At 44.2% G+C, this 24279-nt stretch overlaps 2 protein-coding genes across 3 annotated transcripts in view; both read left to right on the top strand.

Moving 5' to 3' along the window:
- The window catches only part of LOC143423311 (mitochondrial tRNA-specific 2-thiouridylase 1), a 171935-nt gene that overhangs the window by 28167 nt on the left and 119489 nt on the right, over positions 1–24279 (top strand). The window lies entirely within an intron of this gene.
- Glurb (metabotropic glutamate receptor B) overlaps positions 1–24279 on the top strand; it is a 98849-nt gene that overhangs the window by 8596 nt on the left and 65974 nt on the right. The window contains exon 1 of one of the 2 annotated variants that reach the window (XM_076894405.1): positions 13160–13800. The exons of the other annotated variant lie outside the window; for it this stretch is intronic. Within the exon in view, the coding sequence (XP_076750520.1) occupies positions 13194–13800 (607 nt within the window). The 5' untranslated portion in view covers positions 13160–13193. Of the gene's footprint in view, positions 1–13159; positions 13801–24279 lie in introns of those variants that run through there. 2 annotated transcript variants of the gene reach the window in all.

Below are 24279 nucleotides of genomic sequence, written 5' to 3'. Positions count from 1 at the left end.
TACGTCGCGTAAAAAAAAACTGGGATCGAGCCATCGATTTCATTACGAAACGGAGCTTCGAAAGAATTTCTGTTTCGGGTTAACGGAAATTCCAGCACGAAGAAATTGCAATTTCCTGATGGAAAAGCTTCTTCGATCTGTTGTGACTGTAACCGTTGCAGCTCAACTCCAGTGTCGTAATTTCTATTGCATCGGTGCTTGGAAATGTTTTTAGTCGCGCTTACGAGAAGAATTTCCAATCTCATTGCATTAACATGCACTGTGTCCTCTTTCTTATTCTTTTAAAAGAAAAAACGTGCAAATAAAGGCACGGATCAGGCGACACCGTCCGCGACTTTCTCGTTAAAACGGGAACAAGATTTTTCATGTGATGTATCAAAGGAGCACCAGACGCCACTGTAGTGTCAATTAACTATTAATTAAGAAGGAGTGAAAGAAAACCATAAAGGAGAGCGACACAGGGAGTGATGGAATTTCACGTTCACACTCATTAACTCGTGAACGATGCTTCAGATATTCCATAAACGTGGAAGACTCGTCTTCTGTTGGACGATTTTTCGCGCGACCGTCGACGCTTGACACGGCTAGCTAGCCGGTCATGTAAAAGAAATAAGAGCCACGGTGTATTCTGTATTTATGAAGCGGATGAGGTGGAAAAATTGCGAATTTAGTCGATTTTCAAGGAACTGAAGAATAAAAGAAGAAGCAGTTTGTATTCATTACCGCCGGGAGTAGAGCGACGAAATCTCGAGAGAACTTTAAGGTGACGCTGAGAACGAATGGAGAGGCACCGGTAAATGTTAATAAACACCCGTTAAACAATACAGAGGAGAAAAAATTCCGCTCGCAAGACGGAAGTACAAGAGGTAAGGGTGTGCAGCTCCAGCGGAGGGAAACGAGTGATGCTTCGTTACAGAAGAAAAAAATTTAATTAAAAGGAGGCGAAAATAAGAGGCAACATTTTATTATGGAAAAATTAAAGTATCCCCTTTCAGCAGCGTTCTAGCTAACTGAAACATGTAACGTTGCAAATTAAAGTGATGTACTTTATACTTGTATATACTTTATATTTATACTTAGATATACCGTATATTTACTGTATTCAATTTTCGTACTGCAAACTATGAAGAAAATATGGAAATCCGTATTCTAAAGGAATTTCCTGGTATAATAGACGTCATTTATGTGCATTTTTCATAGAAGTCGAGAATTGTATGACGATCGACGATGCTTCGATCGCGGAACATTTAAAGGTAACTGTAATCAATTTACTGCGAACCACCAAACGCAATCATACACCCTTTGTGCCAACGAAATCGAACAGACTCGTCGGTTAGTCGCTAAAACCTCGACCGTGTTTCGCAGCGTTCGTTTTGTTCGAGGAAAAGTGAGAATAAAAAAGAAACTGAAAGTTGTATCGGTTGTCCTGAAATTTTTGCGCTCTCGCAACGCCTATCATGGGTTTAATTAAATCTGCAATTAGTCCCTGCCTCCGCGTCTATCGGTTTTCAATATTTATGAGATACAAACTTGTTCATTAGCAACGTCAATTCATAACCTGTTAAAATGCAGATTTTAATTTATTCCTCGTTGTCCTTCTTTCATCGCGGAGCGATTAAAAAGTTAATTCGCCTAGCGATAACAAGAACAGTCTGAGGATTAATGATCTCTGCGCCTGCCCCGCACTTTCGACAAATTGAAAGTATTCCCTCAAAAAATATGAATTTCCGATCGCAGCTGCAAAATATTCGTTCTTTGAAATTACGCCACGTACTTTCCACGCTCCTCGTACCTTCTCGAATGAATAATGCAACAATGCATTTCGTAACATTTCGAACCTAGAATTTTCAACGGTCTAGAAAGCCCTCTCACGGTGTTCGCATCGAATTAATTATCAACGTTGAAAGATCGAATCAGCCTTATCAGAGTTCGTTTCAATTATGGTAATCCACTAGATAAGATACGAGCAACCTTGTCCACCGAGTGAAACGGTTGATTAAACGTTCAATTAACCATCGATCCACGGCATTATTAAGGGTCGCGTTCGATAAAATACAACGAAGTACACGCGTGAAGTTTCTTCCCTTCTCTCAAGACGTATCTCGCGAGTAGATATCTATTTTCTGGTTTTTTATCGCTGGACAAAGTATGGCAAAAAACGAGGCGGGGAAGGTTGGGCAGAAAGAAAGAAAAGAAACCGCTGAAAGGAAAGGACTGAAATTACGCGGAAGTTTGTGGCTCGTTCGTGAAGAAAATTGCCTCGTAAACTTTCCTTATCGTGTAAATATAGCGTCTCTCTGCTTGTTGTGAAGGGTAATATTCACTTAGGATATTGTAGGCAAGAAGCGAACGTTTTCGTTAATAAGATACTCCGCAACGAGTTCTGGGCACCGAGTTCACGAAATTTACCAGCGGATCGACTAACCATCCTCACCCTGCTTATTAAAACCGGTTAAGTTTCCCCATTTTTATTGTTTTATTGTTCAGTAAAGTGCATCGAAAGAACCGTTTACATCAACTTAACGTCGTACAATCGAAGTCTTCATTCGAGACGTCGATTGCTTTCGAAAGGAACCGAAGCATAATAACTTTCCAAAGTCCCAGCGAATCGGAAAGAAATTCCAGCAGAAGCGACACCAGTTCCAATCAAAATCTAGAAACGGATCTCCTCGAGTGCGATTTTCTTTTACCAGGCTCTGGTTAGTAACGAAACAGCCGTTCTCAGGAACTTTTATCCCGATCCGTGGAATATGTCCAGGTTTTATTCTCGTAGATTCGCGCATGCAAATACCCGGAAAAATCAAGGAATATTGGGACGAGCCTGAGAAGGTAGGCGGCGAACGAAGAGGAAGAGAGCGGAAGCACCGGTCAAAATCCTTCGCAACGCGATGAAATTAGATTTTCAAATTTTAAAGCTGAGATTCGCCGATGCCCCGGCTCAGCTTACACGGAATCCCACATAAACGTGATATCGGGGGAAAAAATCCTTTTACTGAAACTAGCGGGGAATCCGGCACTCGAAAGTATCCGGAACTATCACCGGATATTGGAAGGGACAATGGGTAGCTGGTGTTCCTCCCGAACGAGGTCAAACCTACGATCCTCGGCTTCGATACCCGGGAACCTTTTACTTTTATTGTCGCCTGTGAATTTTGTTATTTTTCGGCCCCGGTACAAATTTCGCACGAATTACTAGATCGCTTACAGAGAATCTGCCGTTGGATATTTTCCTACTTCGACGAAAGACGAAACGTTTATTGGGCTTCGAACATTGTAGACAACGTCTGAAAGTGTTCTGGATTCGTTTGCAGTAAGAGATCGAAGAATTTCAAATTCGACAGCATAATTGTAGATAAGCGAGATCTCTCTAAGAGACGATGCGAGTCGCTACAATGCCGATTGGATCTACTCTCTGATCGTCCTATCTCGTCTGAGATCGAGGGAGTCAATAATGCTTAAGAGAAGGTGTCGAAAAGCCGTAAGGAAACGGGCTGAATGGAAGACGATTACTAGGTATTCGTAGTTGACAGCTCGACGACTATAGCTATCTTGCCGGCTGTTAGAGAAATCGTGCCAACCGGCACGCAATCGCGCGCCAAATGCCCTGGCGGCACGTCGAATCCCTGAGGCTGCCGGAAATCTCGAACCACCTGCCGCGAACCCGTTAATTTCCATCGACACGTTTCCGCGATCGTCTCTATTTCAACGTGGATATTAAAAAGGAAACGCGGGAGTTTCGATCGCGCCCACCCACCCCCATTTTCCACCATCGATGGGGAAGGATATGAAGATTCATCGGGTCGAGAAGAACCAATGAAATTCACGTCACCGATGATATATTTCGGCATCGCATACTTCATCCGCGCGGATGCTTACCACACATCATTCACCTTTATTTCGGTGTATCCATCTCGTACCCCTGGTTCCATTCGCTTCTCAACTTCTAAATCACTCACTGTCGCTCACTCGGTCGTCGAGTCACTTATACAGTGTTTTTTACATACGAAGGAAAAAGGGAACGAGTTTAATTTTTAAAAAAGTTTCGCGAGCAGGTAACGATGTAACTGAAAACTAAAATTACTTACGATCTTGAAGGTTCGTTACTGGCTCGAGAGATTGGTTTGAAACCGTCGAAACTTTTAATTGAACTTTAGAAACGCACGTGAACATATATTCGATAAAATAGAGTTCTATTTTTTGTAAAATGTATAGCGTGGAATTTAGCGAAAAGGACCTCGTTCGGTTGTCCGACCAAGCGTCTGCTTGTACTACTTACTATCTCGCAAAATGCCTGGCTTGCACGTATTATTAGCGCGATTACTTTTATCAGTAAATTATTATTATTATCCTTCCACTTTCTCGAGATGCATCTGAACCTGCTGTATCGTTTGTAATTTCTGAATTCTTTTTATACCTTCAACGATTAAGCGAATGACACGGGATAAAGGATCTTAATTTTTCACGCGTGCTGGGGGGTAGAAAAAATCGAGCCGCTGTTTCGAAGAACCGTAGATCGACGGTACGATTAAACGAGAGAGGGATTCCTGCAAAAAGGTCTGAGTTTTCTCCACGAATCACGCACGATTACACGGTGCTATCCGGCCGGTTAACAACGCCCTTATCTCCGCCCTCTATTGCGAAAATTTATCGGCAAAGCGCTGAGCTTCCGGCACGAATTTCCGAAGGTAGCTCGCCTCATACTCAACGGATCTAAGTAACTACGTAAAAACACGCCTAATCTATTTCCCAGGCCAGTGGCTTTGGTCGCGGGAGTGCACGCCGATTTCTAACGTGTCCGAAACAGATTTCTGGACGACTTGACGGATGAGATTGCTTGTCCTGCCTTTACTCGCACGCTGCGCGCTTTTTTTTACTTTTTTTTCATTTATTTCTATCGTATACCTAACATATAGTCATGCATATATTTTGTTTTCAATGTGTATTTAACGTGCCAATTATTTGAGAAGACTGTTAAATAAAAAAGAGGATATATGTACTATAAATGTTATTCGCAAGATCAAAGAATCAGCTTATTGGTATAGGCAACAAAGTAAGGGATGAAAATTGTCCTGGAACAATTTGATCGTTCAATTAATTATTGCGTGCCGCTTGGAAACGTATCGAAATTGGTGGCCACCCGGAACAATTTGTTTTACCACGGTTTCTACCTCGAACTCCCTCAGACTGAATTATACCCTCGAACGAACATCATAATGAAACACATTATAATTAATTAATTACGAAAGAAACTTACTGTGATACATAATTAACTAATTGAGCAATCAGAGTAATGTAGCCACTGCTTAATTGTATCACACGATCCAATCTTTGTTTGTAAAAAACCTATTAGTTCCCGCGGGAACGTTGAGATCGCAAAGAGAAAAATCAAACCAGCGAAATGTGGCGAATAATGAATTCGTACCGCTATTAATCTCTCGCTTCATTAACAATCCAGCCAACAATTTACTTAAGCACCCTTCGACAAATGGTCGTTAAATCAACAAGAAGTACTATTAATTTCCCTTCATCCGACCTGGAGAACCAACCCACCCTTAATCCTTCTAGAACAAGACTCAAGCAGCTATCGAATATCGATACTCTCCCGATTAATTCCAATTAGCAACTCTACCCCAGCCAACTGATCGCGAAATAAGATTCTGTATTTCGTACAACTTTCCGCTAAGCGCTTGCGAGCGGTTCATTTAAAGATGCCTGCCAAACTAGCCGCTCGAAACCACGATGCGCGAAATTCGAAAACTATCGACGTCGCTGTGAAATTCGTCAGACTTAAAAACAAAGTGCATCTATCGCACGAGACTTGTTCGCATTGACAGATCGTCAATTGGAAACTATTTTTGACATCACCCTCTTACGAGACTTCAGAGTCAGATTAATGAAAGACGAGGGTGGAGAAACTTTTCGTTTCCCACCCTCGTGCTCAGTTATCACTTCCACGAGTCCCAGCGGGTGGTATTCGTTTCTGAATTGCTAAGCCTAGTTTCTATGACCTTTCGATACTTCCCGAAGCATTGCTGAAAATAACGATAGTCTCTTATATCCGTATGCCAACCACCATGCCCGAAATCGTTGCGCGGTATTTATTACACGGTCGATTAAACAGTAAATCGTGGTAGCCAGCTTTACGCTGTAATTGCCAACGGTTTCTTATTTATCGTGCTATACCTATCGTTTATCGCGGCCTCTGTAGAGGTAAACGGAGTTATTTGAGGGGATAAAACGATGGGATTCGTCGATCGTGGTAACGACAATTTTTACGAGCACGACTCGCTCGAATAGATGGTCCATTATTTATCAATTTTAATCTCAACGAGCCGCGATAACGATAAAATGCTAATAGAGCATTTCATGTTTTTCTAAACGGGACATTCCTGGCGAGCGATGCGCATTCGTACGGATGCTGGGGTATCAGCGAGGAATGTGCGGTCCGTTTCCAAAATATCGCAGACATTTGGTGCACGGATCGCAGGTATGCGCCACAAGAATGTTCCGTATGGTGATTTGCCAGGCTAATTAGCAGTTTTGTAATCTGAATGAATTCCCAGCCGTAATTTAAGCAAGTCTCGATGGTAACCACGATTTAAAACGTCCACATTTCCTCTGTCGTACCTAAAATAACTCCGTTCCCCAGGTACTCCCTCACAGTATGCTTCATCGATACGAAAAGGTGAGACACCGCCGTTTTACTCGGACCAGAAGGAGAACGAAATTAAAGCCACGACACAAAGGGCAGAGAAGGAAGAGCTCTCGCTGGTTTTCAAGTAGTTCCCGTCCTTTTGCAACATGAGAATTTAATATACGGAAGTGCTGTTTTATGTCGCTGCAAATCGATACCATCGACGCGATGTAATGCCCGAACAACACCGTTATGGCATTTCCTACGATGTTGGTCCCAAGCCCTTCCAAACCCTGTCGCGTCGCGCAACTATTACAACTTTTCCGATAAAAAGAGCGGTCCACTGGTCGAATGGAAAGAATAATAATAAAAGAGGAGCGAGGGAGAGAGAGAAAAGGGTGAACGTCGAAGTAAAACAACGCGAGAAATGGTCCGAATCGATGCATCGGCTCGATGAAAAAGCATCCGACGGCTCGTATAACTGTCACGCAGCCGTCAAAAGGGAAATTCTTTTTCGAAAAACGAATCGACCCGCCATTTAACAAACCCGTCACGCGGGGCACCCACCCGCGATCGAAGGGTAAAAGGTGGCACCGATTCACCGGCACAATTAAATCAAAAGTGAGCGGGAATTGACTATCTTTCAATGCCCGTCGAACGGCAACGGAATATATATCAGGTCGAATCTAATAATAAACGACGTCGGAATTGCTTCGATATATTAAAAGGTAAACGCAAATTCGACTGTTAATTTAAACGTTTCCAGCATGAAAAGGTTCCATTTTTCCCTTTCCCTTTTTTAGATAAACTATTTTCTGCGAAAACAATTTAATGGACAATACGCGCCGGATTTTCATCGCGAACACATCCGAAGCTCGATATAATCTCGCTCAAAAACGGACGCAGCATTTGCGGGAACCGTTCTTTGTTCGCGTCGAATCCTCTTGCGCGTGTGCGTCCGAACTAAATTCGCGACTGGAGCTTCTTCGCGCGATGTCGTTTACCAGATGGAAATTTAATTAATTCCATCGAACGTTTCCCTGGCTTTCTCGTCAGCTGTTACGATACGTCGTGCGAAAATAAAAGCAGGTGAAAAATTGAAATCTCAGCCGGCAGAATTCAGTCGCGCGACGAACTTTCGGTTCGATCCGGCTCGGTTTGGTTAGATCCGATTGGGCCACAGGTTACTCATCACTGGCTGCTCGGAAAGTTTCATTAGATCTAACCGGGGAACTTCGATTGTTCTCGCTCGACGGCGACTGAAAGCCCATGGCGTGCGTGCGCCCTCAGATTTCCAACTACCCCGATAATCGCGCGTCTTGTCCGACATAGCTAAACGATCCGCTATAATTGGATGCCTCGCGTCAGTTTTCCCTCGCCGTTCGTTCCTGTTGCGGGAACTTGTTCCCGGAATCGCTACGCAACCCGATTAACTTCGATGCCCGAATTTAATGAGAACTCGATGCACTAAACTCTCCAACAATGAAACTGAACGGGGGTTCGTTGCTGATTCGAGGCAGTGCCGACACGTGTAGTAAATAATGTTCCATCCGGATTGAATACGAAATTCTCCACCCGCTATGCGATAGCATGGACTCTACAATTGTTCAGAAAACTCGATTTTTTAATCTCACGGCAAAACTAAAGTTGTGAACCAAAAGGAGGATGTCAAATTCTGCGAGTTCATTTTACGAGAAGCTCCGCTGAACCGAGCCGTAATATTCTACAATTTGTCCTCCATTACCATCGGCGACCCCCATAAACCAACTTTCGCAGCAATCTAAAGAACATTACCAAAGAAAACAGCGGGTAAGTAGAAAAAGTCGTATCGGAGGCCCATTCCAGCGTCATGACTGGCGCATCGGAGCCTCCCTTCGGGAACTCTCCGGTAAATAAATAAAAGAAACACCCCCCCAGTCTCATTATTTTCCTCCTCTCACCCCGGGAGCCATCTCCGCAGGACTGGCGCACACGCGCATACTGGCCATCACAGGATTAGCTCCTAACGTACAACGACAATAATTTATCAAAGTACTTCTTACAAGATTAAAAGTGCCAACGTCGGCAACCGGCGCAGCAGAGAAAATCCACCCGCCTCCACCCTTCTGTTCATTTTTTCCCCCGCTTTCTTTAATTCCTACCAGCGAAAGAATTATGATCGACGATTTAAACGGTCGCTCGGGGAGGGAAAATGAAAGGGGCAGGCTTCGCGGAGCGGAAACGTGAGACACGGTAAGACGGCCTGGCGGTAGAAACGTGGAAAAGAACGAAAGAGAGGGACGACAGAGAGAGAGAGCGAGAGAGGGAAGGTAGGGTAGTAGGGAACGAGGCAGGGGTTCGAGGGTGGCGCGGAGGGTTGATACGTTCCACGAGAGGGTAGTGTTGATGCAGTCGCAGAGCCAGTCAGTAGCTGCTACGACACGGAGCCGCGCGCGCGTGCTCCAACTACTCGAACGGCTCTCCGTCCCACGATGCCGGGAAATCGCGGAAACATGACAGAAAAGTATCAGCCATCACGACGGGACTGAAATCACCGTCGCTGGGGACCGTCTTCTATCTGACCGCGTGCTCGCGCCTCGATTCCAAGGTGATCTCACGTTACGAGGTGATCGAGAAAATTCGACGTTCGTTACGGGACGTGGATCGTTTTCAACGGTGGAACATTTGTAAGAATGACTCGAGGGACGGTTTTACATTGAAGTATCCGAGCGGGATGTGGGGAGTAGAATAGCGCGCTGTCTCGATCTCGTTATTGTGGCCAAGGAAATGTGTAAGAAGAATCAAACAGGTGGACGAAAAACCGACCAGCGAGGAACTCGCGAGTCCTGCCACGGTTCCCCTGCATTTCATTGAACAATTCTATGAGATTGCCATTGTGATCAGTGGTGTTCTGTCACCGATGTGAGAATCGTAAGCATCATTTGAATATCTCTCTGACAACAAAGTATATTTACAACACAAGTGTAATCGTTCGATCCATCGAATAAAACTCTGGGGGAGAAATTGTTCGAGAGCAGAGGAGAGAGGAATTAACCACGGAGATTCATTTGCGGGTAAAGAATGGACACATTGTTTAACGAAGACCGTTTAAAACCGAAATGAAACAACGGCGAAGGGGAAAAACTAATCCCTACGCGATTACGCTTAGCGGATGATATAACGCGGGAAGCACTTTGGAAGATTGCTTCTGGAATTCTCTGGCGATATAGCTTGACGAGACGGTGGTGACTGAAAAATATCACGTTCGTTAAGCGGCGGCTACCGCGGTTTTATAGCAATTTACGCGACCCTGTGCTTGTCGCGCACGCGAGAACGTTATCGCGGAAGTAATTGCGCCGTAAACCAGTGAATAATTGTCAATGAAAATGAAAGAAAAAAAAAGAAGACCGCTCAGGAAAACTTTTTCTAGGTTGAAGTTACATTTCCAAGATAGAGTCGGTACAATTTTCTGGTAATGAACCAAGAAAAATGAACGCTTTCCGTCGTTGACCGTAATCGGTCAGAGTAGAGAGTTCGAGCGTGAAATCTGTTAATCAAAAATTTAATTACCGAAAGAACGGCGGAGCTGGTCGCGGTTTCAGATATTATCAGCGGTGCCTTTTGTAATGAATATTTTCAGGAAGCCGTTGAAAAAATAAATCTCAAAGTCGATGCACAAATCAGCATAAAATATAATCCCCAAACTCACAGAAACGAACAGAGCTTGTCTCATGGACCAGTTACTCCTATGGTTCGCATTTTTCAACGTATTCATAAATCACTCGTCCCAGAATGGCCCCAGAAAGATAATTACTCAAAATAACGGTGAAAAATGTTTCTGTCAGTTCGGGATGCAAATCCATTCTCTGTCGAATAATCCACCGCGCATAAGCTTGATAAATTAATTTCTATCAAAAAGTAAAGACATATAATATATTCTATCGCGCGAATAACAAATATCTATATTTTCAAAGATACCTTTTCGACGATAAAAATGTATTATCTGGTAATTCTGATGATAAAATTATACGAGTGTTCCCTCCCAACTAATTAATACTACAGTTGACTGTTGTTAATAATACAGTTGACTGGCAAAAGACTTCGCTTGTTTATTATTTAATTCAGATTAATTTCGAGAGAACAAACTGATGCGAGCACATACCGTATCGTTCTATTTATTCTCTCTCACGTCCATTTGACCGGATCATTTCGAAAGCCATACAAATTTTCATGTCAAAAAGTTTCATAATGCTACACAGTGTACACAAACTTTTTTCAACGTGATGAAGTTTTGTACGAAAAAAAAGAGGGAAGAGAGAAAAAATAGGCAGACGAAGTGGAATGAAAGAAAAAAGCCTGTGGCTATCCGGAAAGTGTTCTTTGTTTTTCAATGGGATTTCGAAACTGTAATATAATATTATATTCTATTCAACGCGGTCGAAACAGAAACTAACAGTGCTTCAGCGAACTTTCTCTCGGCAACTTTTTACTTTAATTATACACCATCTCCAGTTACCCACAGAATAATAGCGAATACCAAAAAGATACAACGAAATATCTGTCCCATTGTTCCAAATTGATCGATGATAAAATTTTATATGATTAGAATTATGAAAATGAAACATTGTAGAAATTGAGAATTCTGCTGATCAACTTTCCTAAACTAAATGACTAATCACCAGTAGAATACAATTACTCCAAAAAACGATAAATAAATCTTGCTGCGCACAGTAAGGTAACGCCAGCAGTAGAGAATGCCATTTGTGCCATTCGATTCCAGCACGAATCCATCGCATTATTAACAACCATCCGTGGCTTGATTCTCAATTACTACCGTGATGTCTCTCCTGCTTTCATTCACTATATTATCCGTACAAAGACACGAAATGAATTGCTTCTGCCAGTAATGAAACGCGGGATTTAATTACTCAATGCACCATTTACATTTATTATATGTACATCTCAGTAACACTTGCAATTTTGCTGAAATTCTGTACAACTCGAGCGAACCTGACAAGTATTCAAACCTGCACACATCCCAAACAACCACCCACTATCCTACATCAGCTAAATCTCGACGAAAAAAACCCTCGAATGGCCATTCTCCGACAGGCAACCAACGAAGTAGCCATTCAGACGTCCGTCAGCGCCACTCGGAACCGTCGAGTGGCAACGGTGCAAGGCGTCGCGCACTCGATATCGATCGTTGTCGAGTAACTTCGTAGACAATCCGCGATCGTTCCAGGCACAATCGGACGAAACTACGGTAGACCAGGCCCCGACGCTTCTTCGTCGAGAAGCGCAACAGGTAACGCGACCTGATCCCTCGTTACAATGCGTTGCGTTACGGTTCGTCGCGTTTCAAAAAAAAAAAAAATGGCACCGGTGGCGGTCGAAAAATCGAAACGATGAAAAAGGGTGGGGCGGCATAACGAGACGGGGATGGGTTTTCGTGGCCACACCGCGGAGCAACAGGTACGCTTCGTAACGAATTATCGCGCTCTCGCGATAAACGGTGAATCAGACGGAGAAAGGAAGCCGGACAAGCCGTCGAGGACACGAAAACCCAGAAGGGCGCGACGTGTCGAAGTTTTTAATTAGTTCGCGAAGAGATCGGGTCGTTATCGAAACGCGAGCCGCTCGCTGGAAATCGCAGGCAATTTAAACTTTCGCCGTCTTGGCACCGACCAATCCGTACCCTGTCGATTTTCTGACAAAATTATCCAATCAACGAATCCCGATAGTTTCGAGGCTGTTGGCGCGGCGTTTTTAAATAGGCTTTCGATCCCGCGGACATGTAAACGTAAGAAAGTTGCTTGCCATAAGTTCGACTAGAATTTTATCGAGAAGCAATCCCAGTAAATGGACAATTTCGCAAATATTCAGAAAAGGAAAATAAGGATCGCAAACATACGACGAACATTTGTAATCGTAACAAACGTTTTAGAGGCAAACAAGAACCGTACAACTGACGACAAAGGGGTAACTGTAAACGAACAGTGGCGAAAAGTAAATGCTGCTCAGTTCGCTAGCTGACGAGGTCTTTCTGAAGGACCAAAGTAAAGTAGAAATTTCCCACGACGTTCAAACGAATCTGGAATATCGCGAGACTAAGAAACGAACCAACAATTCCACGTGGAACGAACGATTACACCAATTACACCAGCAAACAAGTCGCCATGTACATCACCAATTCACCGCTCTAAACTTCCGCAGCGCCGTGTCAGGCTCCACTCTTCGTTTCCTTATCCGATCGCGGAACTTTGGCGACTGTAATCAAACCAACGGAACTCCCAGCAAGAGCGAAACGAATCGAACTCTCTTGCTCGAAAACAGACAGTTCTACCAACGGTGGCAAGCCTCGTCGACCAGCATCGCGATGCACCATGCAACTCCAGAGCGCAACGTAACTAACTACCATGACTCAAAGAGAGTGTTCCACCGATCTCCAGTTCAGGAGCGACCATTGACGCTCTAAGCTGCAACGTTCATTCGAGCCCACTATACGAGACAAACGCAGAAACGTGTAATAGGCTAACCGCAGCCGTTCGCAAGCCCACCCATTCACAACTATGAAGTCATGAAGCTTCTGTTACCTGCCCTACTGATCTACGTGTGCTCGGCTAACAGCGAGCCGGGCGACAGATGGCTATTGAGCTCCGAGCAAGTTCGATTCGACGACGAGGACGATGAATACGCCAATAGCGAGTCGATCGATCGTGAAAAATTAATCGAGAATCTGGGCGAGACTTTCGACCCTGGCTGGCACGTCGACGAGGAAAAGGATGACCGCAGCGATCGAGCTCGTTCAAGAGCGCGCCACGAGCGAGTCTTCCGGTTCGAGAACCCGGAAACTCATCATCTGATCCGACACGGTCGCAGGCAGTTCCGATCTATGGACCTGAACGCGCACGTCCTGGTCGCCTGGCCCGTGAAGAAGGAGGCGGTCGTCGAGGGCGACCTGGTCCTCGGAGGGTTGATGATGGTGCACGAGAGGGAGGACACGATCACGTGCGGCCCTGTTATGCCTCAGGGCGGCGTGCAGGCCTTGGAGGCGATGCTTTACACCCTAGATAAGCTCAACGAAGGCGAGGGTATTGTGCCAGGTGTGAAAATCGGCGCGCACATCCTTGACGATTGCGATAAGGACACGTACGGGCTGGAGATGGCGGTGGATTTCATAAAAGGTGAGTAACAGAGAATGTATAGAGGGACCTTTGGGAGTTTTTTTACGCTTTTCGTACGATAGTCTAACGAGGTATATGTTGCGACAAGTTGATACGGATGCACTCTGAGGAATTACAGTAGGTTTCAGTCGATTTGATGGAATCAATTCATCGTGATTTTTCAAAGCATCGACAGGATCATCGAATTTCCAACATAGAGATAGATTGGTAACGCGCGTTCGTTCCTTCGCGCGTTTTTATTACGGAAAATCATATCGAAAGGAAAAATATTCGTTTCGAGTTACACGTAACTACGGTCAATCGTGATTTTTGTAAAAATTGAAAACCAACATCGAAATCTATCGACTGTGTCCTATGCGGTCCCGGATATTTGCTCGACCGATATTCCAGCGACTAGAGTTGATTTAGACAAAAAAATAATCGAAGCGGCTTTCGAATACTGCCGCAGTTTGCCGGTCTGCAATTAAGCAAATACATTAATAACGTCAGGCTGTTACTTTGCGCCGTAATGGAGAGGGACGGGCGGCGGAGTCGCGATATTAAAGCAACATAACGATTTTCCTGAATCGTTAGCCCAGATGCTTTTTGCAGTTGCGACGATAAACCGTGAGAACGGGGCAGGAAAATAATCATGCCGGTGGCGCATCGCTCGTTTCCACGCGCGAAAGGTTTCCAGCAATTATCGCGACCAAACGCCGTTTAGGAACTTTCTGCCTGCGGAGTACGAAATTTCCTCGATAAATCGCGGCATAGGAAAGTAAACGATAAAGAATCGTTGGAGCCTTTATTCTCTGTGTTCCTCTTGTTCCTCGCTGTCGGCGCTTACGAAATATTCAGGGAGCGAAATATGAAATTAACGGGAGAACGAACGGAAAGAAGGAAAACGTACGAAAGAGAAAAATAATGCGACCTGTTTATATGGCCGCGTATTGTACGATGAAAATAGAAACTACTTTCAGTCGCGGGTATAATAAAAGGTAGAGAAAAACGAACAATGAGAGACTGTTTCAGTGTTACAGCTTAAAGGCGAAATAGTGGGCACGAGGCGTGAGGAAATGGACTTCTGAAGTCCATTAATTTAATATCGCGCATTTGTCGTGGGATAAAAGTGTTGTAGACGCTGAAGTTATCCTAGTCTTAAACTGAATATCCGGGCTAAGAAATGGCCAGGTCTCGCGACAGCTCGGTGCCGTAAACCACGCCGCTGGAGAGCAGATGTGTAAAGGACGTCGTCGACTTTGAGGCTTTTACGACGCAACAGAGGTAGCTAGAAGATTGCTATAATTAGCACAATTTTCCATTAGATATGGTTTAGAAGTGACAGCTGGAGAAACCATTGAGAACTTTCGCGACGCAACCCTTCCTCCAATTTGCATATCCCTTTACTTATAAGCTTATAATTAGCGCACCTCCATCGGATCGAGGTCAGGTTGAATTAAGAAATTAGACAAATTTCAGTCGTCTCTCAATTACGTTCGCTATTAATTCCTAGTGAAAAGTACGCGTAAAGTATTCGTTTGCGAAGAATATTCGATTAATCCTCATTAAGCCAGCGACGAATAGTGTACCGAAATAATTAATCAACCCCTCTCAACGGTTCGCCAATTTTTCAAAGAGAGATTACACTCATTTATTATCACACGTCGTTATCAAAAGTCGTTCGAATTAGAGAGGAGTCGACACCGCAGTTTCAGGACTGCAACCCTTCGTTAATGACGTTGCGTCATTAACGACGAACGTAAAACCGCCCTCCAGTCAGCAGAAAAACCGATTTTTCTAACGAGAGGATTTCGCGTTATCGTGAAATTTAGTGTTATCGATATATCAATCCGCTGGTCGACAACAATTACGCGATGACTAGGAGCAATTAAAAATCGCGCCGAATAGACATCAGAGATTCGATTAAGGCGCACAAAGGACGGATGCAGACAGAAACGGAAGGATTGCTTACAATAACGTACTCGCGCTTGCACGTTGACATGACACGGCATAAATTATTTACAGACTTTCCCAGGCCCCTGACCACATCATCCTCGCTCGCAGCTATTATGACACCGCCTGACGGGGACAATAATGATGTCAAACTGAACAACGCGGAACAATGAACAATTATTTATCCATCCATTCGTTAGGAGACAATGAACATATGTACATACTTAACCGTGACCCACGAATTGTACAAACTTTAATTCTTTTGTTTCATGTTGCACACCAGGAACAGATCATCTTTCAACGAAGAAAATCGAGCGCGACAACAATCGAGTTATTACTTAATGTAGAAGTATTGTTGATCGATTGATACTTTTACGAGGTTTTTTGAAACGCACGAACATACAACAATTTTACGACATAAGCGATAAAGTAACCATACCAACGATATAATTAACTAATTATAGGATACTCTGATGATTAATGACCAACTACGGTTTCCAACTAACTAGTAACTCGACTCCAATTGCAACGAAACTCGCAACCTGCTGAAAGCGTGCTACGCCTTCGCGGGCCTTTAAGTCCCTATCAATCAATTATTCAATTAATTTAATGAAACCGTTGTCACGTTTTAAAAACGCCCAAAATTTCTCAATCGCTATCACTCGATGTCCCACAGCAAATTTAAACCTCGATTAAAAACATATCTCCAATTTATACGGAATCTTTGTTCGTGAACGAAATCAAGTATTTAATTCGCTCAAACAACAGTCACCATTTTGAAGCAGCAAGGATCTCCCTTTGGATTTAATACCCTGCGCCCAGAGGCCCTTAAAGGGAAGTTCGTACGCGGTCGAATCACGCCCCAGCGTACTTTGATCATTAACAGTCGTATCTTCTGATTGAAGTAGGAAACCCAAATGAACTTGGCACGGTTAAATTACCCGGTCACCATGTTCGGAATGCGCCTCGTAAAAACAGACACGATTCGTCATTTAACACGTTCACGCCGGGGCGAAAATCTACGTTTCTCCGCGTGAGGCGGGACTGTCTTATCGCGTTAAGCTTCGTGGGGCGGGGCAATATCGTTGCGAATTTGAACTCGCTTATTGCGAAGGTAAAATTATCTTTTCTTCTACAGAGGCGGTTAGAATATATTTGAATTTTTGCCCTTATAAATAATAGATAAAATGAATCTGGAGGAAAGTGGTTCGTCTGAAGAAACGACTAATTTTCTGAAAACGCGTGACCCACCGGTGGGTCACGCCGCCCCACGAAGCAGTCAAGTGTGACCCACCGGTGGGTCACGCCGCCCCACGGAACAGTCAAGTGTGACCCACCGGTGGGTCACGCCGGCGTGAACGTGTTAAATGTCCCGCGACGCTCTGTGTTTGTCTTGGCCCAAGTGGTTGAATCATCTCTTTCCGGCTGTTGAATATTTAAATAGACCTGTGCGCGGTAGCTGCTTCCGCGGTTACGTTCAAATTCCCTAAAAGGTTGAATTTTCGTAAAAACTCGTCGCGATACAGGCCTAGCCTCGCCGCGAGCACTCGTTTCCATTACGAATCCGGCTTTCAGTTCGCTAATGGTATTCAATGGTTTAAACAGGTCCATCGAGGGACCATTAACGCATTTGTCCGGGGAGGGGAACGTCCATTATTCCTCCCATAATTCATAATGAACGATATTTCACTTCTAAGGAATATTATTACTTTACTTTCTCCACTACCGCTTCACGTATTAAATCCTATACTTTTACTGTTGCGGACACATATTTCTGATAAATTGGGATTAACTCGAAAAAGAAAAAATTCCCAAGAGCCCTCTTTTTGCTAGAATACGATTGAAACGTTTCATTTCAATGAAAAAGAATCGAGAATGCCGTTTCCACCGGCTAGAACGACCGGATAAGGAAATTTATGTTTAAACGACCGGGCATTCCATTGAAAATTATACATAAAACGGATCCTTTTATACTTTCCGTATTGGGAACTGATAAAAGTCAACTGGAAACCATCAACTAAATTTCCAAACTCCGCGAACGGTAAAGAAATTGTCGATTTCATTGTTGCTCGTCGAAATGCAACGAATATAAAGGAGGCACGATATCTTTTTACGCTACAATAAATCAGACGAATCTAACAGTAGACATTTGAGGTAAAAATTGTTCTTCTTCTCTGTCGACGAATAATTTGTCATAAAAGAGCAAGGAATTTAAAACAGAAGGACTCTATCTCGAGCGGAAAAATATATGATCATCAATCGGCGAAAGAAGGGAGGAATAATTATTTGGAAAGATGCCAAGCGTCGCGTCGCGTCCATTGAAATCTCGCGACGGCAGCAATGGACAACGATTAATCACCGTTTCATCATTCCGCCGGGCCATTAAAATTCGAAACGCGATAACACGACGCATTCTCGCGTTTCCCGTGCATATCCCTCCTATTTTATAACCTCTGGCCTGTAAAAAAAAAATTCATTTCGATTGCTGCATGTACGATTTTGTCACATCGAACGTTATTCCGCGAATAACGTCGATCAAAATTCATGGTGCGAACGAGGATATAACGTCAACCACGATTCCACGAAATTATCGACCGATTACGCCCGTAAAGATTTTAACAAACAAATAAATCGTTCGTCCTTGATACTCGATTAAAATTCCTATAAAAATATGATATTTTTGGGATTCGTGGGAAATAATGGAACTGAAAGTTTAATAAAAATTCGATAAGAGAAAATTCTATAATTTCATAATAAAATTTGGAAGAAATTTTAGCTCGTTTCAAACGTCACAAGCGATTTCATTTAACTAAATTTAACAAATTTTATTGTTTAATAAAGATTTGATCGTCTCTTGAAACGCATGAAAAATTAATAACGTACAATTTCTCTTGAAAAATCATGATATTAAAACCTAGTTCAACGGTCAGATATAATATCGAGTTGCGGATTAAATATCTGGATAAAAATCCATATCAAACTAAGCAGGTACATAGCGACGTGAACATTAAGGGACTTCCCCGTCCTCCCGTTTCATTGAACTTCAAGATCGTTAATAGGACGTCTAATGGAAGGATCGATTATCGAGGAATAATATGCTCAGACAGAGTAGCTTTATTATTGTAAGACCTTTCAAGCAACTTTAATATCGATATAAGAAGCATCGAAACTGCCGTGGAGAATTTTACGAAAACACTTCAATTAAATCGAGGCACTACTTCCAGGATACTCCAACAATTCCGTACAGCTGCTGTCAATTTCTCAAAAAGTTTAAAGGTCTTCGATCGATATTATCTGAAAAGTAAAATGATTACTCGCGACTGAGTTTTCTATTTCAGAACTACGAAACAAAAAGAGAAGACACGTTTATATTTCATCGTTGCTTCGCGATCAGCGAGAAGGGAGTATCGTATTTACGGTTTCAATTGGACAGTTCGAATCTTTAACGTCGAAAAGCTCTCACGTGCAGGATACGCGGGGCGTCATGTTGTTTAGAGAGAAGAGACCGCGTAAAATATTCATCAAAGAAGAGTACAATTTTTCCCGTCACTTTTCTCATCCCGAATCGCGCGAGGAGATGTTCAGGTGCAGAGGCGTCATAAAATATTTAACGCGCCCCGTGCATTTACGTGCACCTTGCGCAGCGTCATCGAGGGCACGTGCGGTTGATCATCCGTCGACTTGCATCACTGCGGGGCCTCGAAAACAAATAACCGATGGTGAGGAGAAATGGGAACTCGGAGCGGAGGTCGTTCGAGTGGCAGAAAAATTTCATTGCTTCTACAAAGTCTCTCCTCTGTCGCGAGTGAAACGTTCCTTACGCGCTCGAATATACCGTATTGATTTCTTCTTGCACTTTCGATGTTAGCTTTTAAGGAATTAGTGTCGAACTGTCGCGTTCTCTCTGCCAGAATTTCACGTATTTCTAAACGGAACTTTCACCAAAAGGCGGTATTAATTTCGTCTTCTTCGTTCTTTTCAATTTTTCTCGCACAGAAAGTATCATTCGCGTTTATTTCTGTCATAATTTTACAAGAGTGAAATTCTATCGTGAAACTCGCGTGACAGTCGTAGTGTTAACCGCGGATAACTACTTTAGCAAGATTCGCGGTGAACCCGAGTACCGAATTGTCGGTTTCCGCGAACGATACTCCTGCGTCTCGTGATCGCGGCACTGTGACAAAATTATAACCACTTTCCTCGTTCACGCGACAAACGGCCCGCACTAGCGTTGTTCGCTGCCGTACGGGTGAAAGAATGAATGCATCCACAACGTTTAAGAGGGCGAATAACATTTCACAGCCGTTTTCCCCGGTGAGATTTCGCTCGAAAGCAGCTTGAAAGCAGCTTGAAATCGCGGCCACCAGACCCGAATTCTCCGGGCGGAACGTGAAAAGCGGATTATTGCACGTCCCACGTGGCGGCTCCTGACAATTTCCAACGTGAAAATAACTTGTTCGGCTCTGTGGAAGAAGTGACGAAGAGGTGAAACGGTATTCGAGCGCGGTAAACGAGGACTTGGTCTTCCCTTTACCACCACACACCCTTCCTCCACGCGTTTATGCTTATCTCGTGAAACAGGCTTGTTACGTGTCCTTATTAATAAATAGCCTCGCGTCTGGTAATTATTTCCATCAACTGACAACCCTTTGCCCCGATAAACTCTCGAGCGCAGGAGTCCTCGTAACTTCTCTAGAAATATAGACTTCTGAATGCGCCAGGCGTCCCGTAAATTATATCTAACGCCGATAAACACCGCATTAGCCGACAATTTCCAGGCTGAGCCTAACGCGGAAGAACCTCGCGCTGGAAAATAAAACGTTCCACACGTTCTGTTTTATCGCGGCTAAGCGGTTTCGCGCTCGCTTTGCACGCGGACACCGCCGATAAGCGAAGTCGGAGACAATGAAATATTAAAGAACACTGCAAGTATGCGGCGTATTTATGGCGGCTGACCACTTATCGATGCCTGGCTCGTAATTGCACCTCGGTTCAACGATAATTTCGTGCCAGCAGTAATCGTTCTGCAGTTTACAAAACCCGCTGCTATCTCGCGCTCGTTGTCAGACGTGAGAAACATCGTTTCGAGTATGGTTCGCTGTCGAACCTCGCTTCGCGAACGAGTGTACGCGTGGACAAGGGACTACGAACCTTTCGACGACAGCCTCGAGTACTGGTTCTTTGAGCTGTTAGCTTCAATGAATCCCGCTCGACCACGGATCGCACCAGTTTTCTGAAGCTTTCTAGCCTGAGTACGCGCAGAGGAACCTCCAGGCAAGCACGGACTTCGGATCCAGCTGACAAAACACCGCCGTTGCGAACGACCGGACCTTTTGTGACATTTCGTGACGTCCCTCTTTTGTTCGAGTTAGAACGGACATATCCCGCGACGGAGCGGTGGAAAAATAAACACGATTTTTCACGGCTTCCGTTTGTACCTTTTTCCTACCGTCTAATTCCATTTCGAGATTTTTCCCACCTCTCTTCGTACTTTATCTGAAATATTTCTTGTCAACTATGCTATCCATAAAGGGTACTGAAATTAATCAACCGAAAGAGCATTCCATCTCGTATCGTACTTTGTACGAAGAGCAAAGTAACAGAATAAATTTCTTTCGATTTCATTATGAGCTATTTCATGTTTCATCGTCTCATCGTGGACACGCTGGTCTTTTAATGAACGTCGTTTAAATTCCTTTTTACCGTATCGAGGGGCACGCAATACTGACGCGAGCACAGTGCTCTGACGTATCCCAAATGCGAAATATGAAAAGCACAGGAGACAGAGACAGGATTTGCGCAATTTCTTCTCGCCTGTCCCGAAGCTTGCGTCCTGAATATTTCATGCAATTGCAAATTCTCCGTTCAACGTTCACCTCGAAACGTTTAGCCAATGATATGTTTATCTCGCGCTAGAAATAGGAGAAAACGCGCGGAGGAAATCCTTGACAGACGAGAATTGCGGCCGCTCGACGCATCGGCGAGAGCCGTGGCTTCTCGAGAGAGAGAGAGAGAGAGATTAAAGGAAACAAATGTCGATGGAAAGGAACACGTGTACCGAAACAAAATTCGCGCGACGTCGCATGCAAAGGTTTTACACTGCCGCGGATGAAATTCGCGATATCAACAGCGGTGACAATTATTGACAGGAAAAATTCGAGCGGCAGCCGAGCGCGTAACATTTTTGAAGCGCGACTCGTCCGCGCGTCCCGCTGGCCGCTCCATATTCCCGTTAAATTGGAATTCGTTTCGACAGTGTCGCGCGCCACGTCCCGTAATCGACATCGCGCTAAATCGAACCCGGTAATCGATGTTTCACGCGTTCGTGAAAATTCTGCCGATCGTTGGAAACCGTTAATTCGTCTCGAAATCAGTAATCCGCGCCAAGTGAAACGGTGAAATGCGTGAAATAAAACGTGCGCCTCTGTCCGCGGGAAAAAGGCACGGGTAACACAGATACGTACGTATAAATCGCTGGCGAGTGAAAAAATACGTTCGCTCGGTTTCGATCGCGTCCAACTTCGAAGAGGAAAAAAGGAGGCAGAGGACCTTGATGGTTTTTTATTGAGGGAGGATCGGTGCAACCTTGGGTTGAGCGGATATTTGATCGTATACATTCCGTGACCCACATTAAACTTTGCGAGAGCGATGAATATCCGTTAAACGAAATGATGGCGAATTGATGGTGACAAATGACCGACTGAACGCTGTTCAACGTCTACTGGAAGTCGTAGAAAAATCCTGATAAATATTACGAGGCAGTCGCCTAAAAGGGCGGAATTATTCGAGAAGAGACGAATTCGCGTCGAATGATTCACGAGAAACCCGACGCGGAAATATTTTTATACCTTCTCTTTTACGCTGTTGCAATCATCCCTCTCCCTTGGCGATCTTCTCTTTAGGAAGAATTGGCTCGAGTAAAAGCGGAGTGCTCGAGGAACCTATGCGGCCATGAAAGCAGTGGAACTAGTAAAAAAACGCATAACTATCCAATGATGAAAGTAAATCGTTGAGCGAACGGAAAGAGTGAACCATCAAACGGTCCGCGCAAACTGAATTTTACAACGCTTTTACCGGCCGCGCGTGTGCATAGCTCGCCGTTAAAATCGAGAAATACAAGGAACGTTTTTAACTATCGCCTCGTCTAACGAACGACTCGGTTCTACCGCGCGCAATCGACATTATCGGCCGATTAAATCGTGCGGGAACGTTGAAACGGGGCATTATGCAATTTCGTTGGTCGCTTGGAGCGTGGCCCGCGCTGCGTTCAAGATTGCACCACGGATATAACGCGAACACGAGGGGGGAATCGTTCGATAACCCTCGAGCGTTTCGTGGCAAGATAAAACGGACCGGGTCTCGCGTTAAATCGACAGTATTCGAGAAAAACCCTCGATCGGTCCGCGTTTCGACACCCTTTTTTTCTTCTACCTCGGCCACGAGGACCGACGACGTGAACTCGCGTAAAGTTCGATCTGATTTAACGAGATTACACCTTGAAAAATGTTTTCTCTCGCCGATGTATAAATATTTTCGCGTTCCCACGTCCCCAGCTTAAAATAAATTCAACCAAGCTTCGAATTTCTCTGCCAATCCTATATTGATGGCGTTCATCGTTCTTTTCTACCGTTGTAGCGTCATAGAATGTAGCGATAAACAGTGTCTGAAACTACGCGACGAAATTTCGTAGGAGAAACGAGCAAAAGGTTTGAAGAGGAGGAAAGGGCGTAGAGTAGAACCGCGACATTCTGAAAATTCCAGTCACTCGAGAACACCCCTCGAAAATAAGCGGCGGGTGAGCCAGTCCGTGGCGTTCTATATAACCCAGCCTTTAAAGCGGACGAAAAAGAACGAAGGGGCGAGTCGTTCCGTCGAGATTTCACTCACGACGTGGAACACGGTGAAAAGGATCGAATTCTCTTGCGTAAATGTATTCCACGCGCGATCCATTATCACCTGACCGCACCAATAGATCCCACCGTGTCTGCGGCTGCCTGCCATTTCGCGATATCATCGAAGGGATATCGTTCTACTATCCGAACCGCCAGTAAAATATTTAACAAGATTTATCGCCGCCAATATTTCCTCAGAAGTCTGCTTCTCGTCCTGTACCAACAATAAAACACGAACGAAAGAAATGAACAATACAAATTACCCGACTAATGCGATCTGTCCTGACGTATTTCCATCGTGATGGACGGAGAAAGAATCCTTTTAGTAAATCCTATAAACACGATCTAATTGAATAACAAGTACCTCGCCCTTGGTAACTTCGTTTGTTTAGCGGAATGCTTCCTTTTTCACAGCAATCGAGGACTGTCCTCAAAGTTCCTCAGAACAGAGACGAGTGACGGGTAAGAAGGTCGCGCGAATTCAAGAGCGATATTGAAACAAATTTCTCGAATACTGACGAGATGAAAGATACTTGAAGGAGATCTCTCGAGTAGCAATTGTCGTGGCATTTTTAGCGATATGAACATCGACATTCTCCTGAAGGGGAAACGAGCCTCCGTCCCCCGTTTCGACGAATAAAAATGCGATTAACGA

Source organism: Xylocopa sonorina, chromosome 1, assembly GCF_050948175.1.
Source record: "Xylocopa sonorina isolate GNS202 chromosome 1, iyXylSono1_principal, whole genome shotgun sequence".
In the NCBI taxonomy this organism is placed as follows: domain Eukaryota; kingdom Metazoa; phylum Arthropoda; class Insecta; order Hymenoptera; family Apidae; genus Xylocopa; species Xylocopa sonorina.
Note: the sequence above shows the minus strand (reverse complement) of the source record. Positions and strands in the feature narration are given on the sequence as shown.